The sequence below is a fragment of the Lactuca sativa genome, chromosome 2 (genome assembly GCF_002870075.4).
Source record: "Lactuca sativa cultivar Salinas chromosome 2, Lsat_Salinas_v11, whole genome shotgun sequence".
NCBI classification, from domain to species: Eukaryota; Viridiplantae; Streptophyta; class Magnoliopsida; order Asterales; family Asteraceae; genus Lactuca; species Lactuca sativa.
This window is the reverse complement of record NC_056624.2, coordinates 201184738-201189434: the sequence shown is the minus strand read 5'-3', so window position 1 is coordinate 201189434 and position 4697 is coordinate 201184738. Positions and strand designations below refer to the sequence as shown.

Here is a 4697-nt window from a genome sequence, read left to right as displayed (position 1 = left end):
GCTAAGCTAAAGGATATATATATATATATATATATATATATATATATATATATATATCCTTTAGCTTAGCTTGTTAGGTAAGCTTTTCCTCAAAAAGTTTCTTTGTATGTCCTATTTCTGAATCAATATATATATATATATATATATAGAGAGAGAGAGAGAGAGAGAGAGAGAGAGAAAGAGAGGGAAAAGGGAATATACATTACAACCCCACCTAAGCTTAGGTACTAAACCTCTTGAAAATACATTGTTTTACTATATAAAGATTACGGTTAATGGATTCACGATTAATACTTCAAGATGTAAATTCAAGATCGACACAATAGGCTTTAAGGTTTAGAGTTTAGGGTTTAGGTTTATGTTTTTAGGGTTTAGGGTTTAGGGTTTAGTGTTTAGATTTAGGGTTTAGGGTTTAGCTTTAGTGTTTAGGGTTTAGGTTTAGGTTTAGGGTTTAGTAATGTTCACTTGGATGAAGTAATAAACGATAATTGAGGAAAGAAAATGAAGATGATAAAACGATAATGAAAGAAAGAAATATTATGAAAAATGATATATTTACCAAGTGAAAGCAAATTGGGTATATTTAGCATGTTAAAACGACATATTTTAAAGAGTTTAGTACCTAAGCTTAGGTGGGGCTGTAATGTGTATATATATATATATATATATATATATATATATATATATATATATATATATATATATATATATATATATATATATATCAAGACTAAAAAGTCTTCAATTATTAACAGAAATGTCGAATTAGTTTCAATAACTCCAATGCTTAACAAAATTATTTGATAAAACTTATAACAATGAGAAGACATTTAAAATACAATCCTTTCATATATTTTACATCAAGTATTATATATCAAAAAACAAAAATATTTAAAGTCAAAAGTGGACTATAAATATGAGACGGATGGTGTATAAGCTAAGGCGTTGTTTGATGAAAGCTCTAATCGAGTCCAAAGCTAGGAGACTAGGTCCACATTTTCCGACATCATGTTTGATTTGCTTCGAGACCTTCTGACTCGGTCCTAATTTTTGACCGAGCCCATCATTTTTCTCCTGATCCGGTCTGATAAAAAAAGCTCCTGCTTGAGTTTTACTCTTCCGTGTCAGAGGTCCTTCGTCAGCATGTTTGGCATCCATTTTCGCTTCTGATTTGGTCGCAACCTTTAACCCAGTTAGCTTCTAACTTAGTCCGTTCTAACCGAATCAGCATCTAGCAGGCTTTATCAAATAACCCTAAAGACAAATACTTTAAAAAAAACAACTTATTGACTTATTGATTTTTTCCACCACAAAAGTTAATCCAAACATTAATAATAATAATATTAAAAAAAAAAAAAAAAAAAAAAAAAACTCATTTTCTCAGCACCATAAATCAAATAGTTTTTTACCTAAAAATCCTTTTGTGGTTCAAAATAAAATCCCAAACACCCTCTAAAACTTAGGGGTGAGGATTTGGACCTCCAGATCAGACTGGGAACCAGGGAACCGAACCTGGTAAGCCTCTATTGATTCGGTCCAAGGTCCACCAAGTTCTGCAAAATAGGTTTGGTCCAAGAATCGATCCGGTACGGTCCAAATGCTTACTTTTACGTCCAAGAACCAAGAACCGGACCCGATAAGCATCAACTCGTCCCGTCTGAGGTCCACCAATTTCTGTAAAACTGGTCTGGTCCGGTCCAATCCAAATGCTCACCGTAGTAAGACTTTCTCATGTTTTGAGGCATAACTTACATTTACTTTCACGTTAACTCATTACTTGTTTGGTCAAATATAATTATTCCCTATAAGAAATAATCAGAATCAGTTTTGCCAAACTTTTTGTTACAACTTTAAGTCGCTATAATAACTTCTGTAGTAAGTAAAAATAAGTGATTTTATGGAAACCGAAAACCGTGTAAAAATACTATTTTCAAAACCACACGTACTTTAACATTTTGGGTAAAAACAAATAACTGAAATCGCAAAAGTATAACTTTAATTTTTTTTTTTTTTTTTGGAACTAAATTAATTTGGTGTTAAACACAATTCCCTAACATAATCATGTAAAAAAAATAAACTTATAAAACTTAAAAGAAAGTTAGAAACTGCTGCTATACCTTATGTACATGGAAAGTATTTTAAAACCCCAATTCTATTTCCAAAATTTCACTTTCGCCCCTTCAACTTTCCTTCTTTTTGCAAATTAATCCCAACATATACAAGGTTAGCTGGAAGAATCCTTTAACTCCTTGGTTGACAACAATCTAATTAGCAACTTCATTGCATCCACAGATAAACTTGTCTCAATAGATCCATTCATAAAGTCAACAGCTTTACTCGTTTCATTCACTCTCAGAAATCCCTGCTCCATAATCTTATATGTAATCTCATCTGCAGGACAACCATTTTCTTTCATTTCAAGAAACAACATATTTGCTTTATCAAGTTCACCCATTTTCAAAAATCCATCAATCATAATGTTATACGTACGAACATTAGGTTTCAAGCCTCTAGCAGAAAGACCTAAAAAGAACTCATATGCATGATCGGTTTCCCCAGATTTACACATGCCATCAATCAGGCAATTGCATGTAACAATATCAGGAACAACACCATCACCATCAAGATTTTTAAACAACTTTAGTGCCTCATCAAGTCTTCTGTTCTTACAAAGTGCATCTAATATAGTATTGTAACTCACAATATCTGGATTTAAACCATGAGCTTTCATTTCAACAGGAAGCATAAGTGCCTTATCAAGTCTGCCCACGTTACATAAACCACCAATGAGTATATTGTATGTTATAAGAGTAGGATCAGTACCTTTCTTGGACATTTCTTGAAAAACATTCAAGGCTTCATCAATTCTTTCGGTTTCAGAGTACCCATTGATTAAGATATTGTAACTGATAACCGAAGGCGTGCAATCTTGGTCAACCATGGAGTCAAACAGCTTTCTAGCAGTGTCTACTTTCCCAAGTAAACAGTAACCATCCATCAGTGCATTGAATGTGACAGTGTTGGGGGTTTCACCTCTTTGGATCATCAATGTCAGTAAAATTTGGGCTTCAGTTACTCTCCCTTCTTTACACATAGCATTTAGTAAAGTGGTAAATGTGTGTACGTTAGGTGAGATGTTTCTAGCAAGCATTTCACTTAACAATCTCATCGCTTCTTTCCAAGAGTGTAAATTACACAAACCGTGGATTAAGGAAGTGTAAGTTACCACGTTTGGTGAAATGCCCTTTGTGTTCATTTCAGAAAAAAGCTTCAAAGCTTCTTCGAATTGTTTATTCTTGCAGAGGCTGTCTATGATGGTGCTATACTGGATAATCATGGGTTTACATGTAGATGTTTCCATCTGTCTGAGCAATTGGATAGCAGCATTAGTATTTCCTGATTTGCAAAGACCGTTTATCAATGTTCCATAAGTTACTACACTTAGTTCAAACCCATTTTCCACAATTTGTTTGAATAAATTGATTGCTTGATGAAGGTTATCGTTAGCACAGAGTCCCCTGATGAGTGTATTAAATGTCGCACAATCAGGAACATAGCCAAGTTTCGTAGCTTTCCCCAGCACAACGAATCCTAAATCCACTCTTTTCAAGTGACAGAAACAATTGATTGCGATGTTGAAGACATAAATGGTGGGCTTTAGAAAAGGGTCGACTCCTAAGAAGTCATATTTATTAATCAGAGAAATTGCAGCAGCATAATGCTTCTTGTTGACAATAAAAGCTAAGACCTTAGTAAATTCTTGGATAGGGGGAACAGGATTACGATAGAACATATGATTAAACGTATAAACTGCATCTTCTAGGGTTTTGATTTTAGTACCTTCTTTACAATTTCGGTTGTTGGAAGCAGCAAATGTAGAAAAACAATTAAAGAATATGGGTGAAGAAAAACACTTACGGGCATCAAGAATATCAAAGATAGAGGGATGATATCGAGCACCATAAAACGAATGCTTCATCATCAGCGTCCCTAAAACCCTGACGCCATAGTCTCTAAAACCCTAATGTCCCAGCAAGTCTTCAAAGTCAAAACACGTTGCTTGTTTTGTCCAACTTTAACACACGCCTTAATGAATTCTCCTTTTGTATAAAATGGTTTAATGCAGAAAAATTTTATTATTTTGAAATTTGTTTTAATAAAATCTTAAAAGTTCTTTATTAACAGAATATTTAATATTTAGTCTAAGTAAAGGAAAAAGTCTTTTTTTAAACAAGAAATGATAGATTATGTAAAAAAAATTTAAATAATGAGATTTTTTTGTTCAAAAATATTTTTTTAAAACTTTATTAAAAAAATTTTCAAAATAATGAGATTTTTCCGATAAAACCCTTGTCTAAAATATCAATTTTTAAATTTTTTTTCAATTTACGATACTTTAACTATTCCCATTAACAATCCAATCCAACCCAATTTTTCTATAAAAAACTAATTTTTCTCTCTTCCACCTATACAATCCAACCCAAACCAATTTTTTACCCCCATTAGGCCGGATAGAATGGTTGCAGGGAAGACCCGCGGGAAGCTTCCCGGGCGGCAGAACACCGCACCGTTGGTGCGGGGAAGGGTGGCGCGGGAACAAGTTAAGGGAGCCTCTCCTGCATTCTCACTCCGACTGTGATTGGCTACAATTTTTTTTTTTTTTTAAATTCAACCGTTGATTAACGGTAAAAAAACAA

General features: G+C 33.4%; 1 protein-coding gene across 3 annotated transcripts; it reads right to left on the bottom strand.

The window, feature by feature from the left end:
• Positions 1-787: 787 nt before the first annotated feature.
• Positions 788-4068, bottom strand: LOC111916318 (putative pentatricopeptide repeat-containing protein At1g12700, mitochondrial). 3 transcript variants are annotated; one of them, XM_042899424.2, is made up of 4 exons: positions 3919-4068; positions 2118-3675; positions 1410-1802; positions 788-1267 (listed from the first exon to the last, which is right to left on the bottom strand). In XM_042899424.2, exons 1-2 carry the CDS (start codon positions 3980-3982, stop codon positions 2225-2227), a joined length of 1515 nt encoding a protein of 504 aa, XP_042755358.1. In that variant the 5' UTR covers positions 3983-4068; the 3' UTR covers positions 788-1267; positions 1410-1802; positions 2118-2224. The 3 variants fall into 3 exon arrangements, with proteins under 3 accessions (XP_042755358.1, XP_042755356.1, XP_042755357.1); XM_042899422.2 differs by having other exon boundaries at positions 2118-4068; XM_042899423.2 differs by lacking the exon at positions 1410-1802 and having other exon boundaries at positions 2118-4068.
• Positions 4069-4697: the final 629 nt, after the last annotated feature.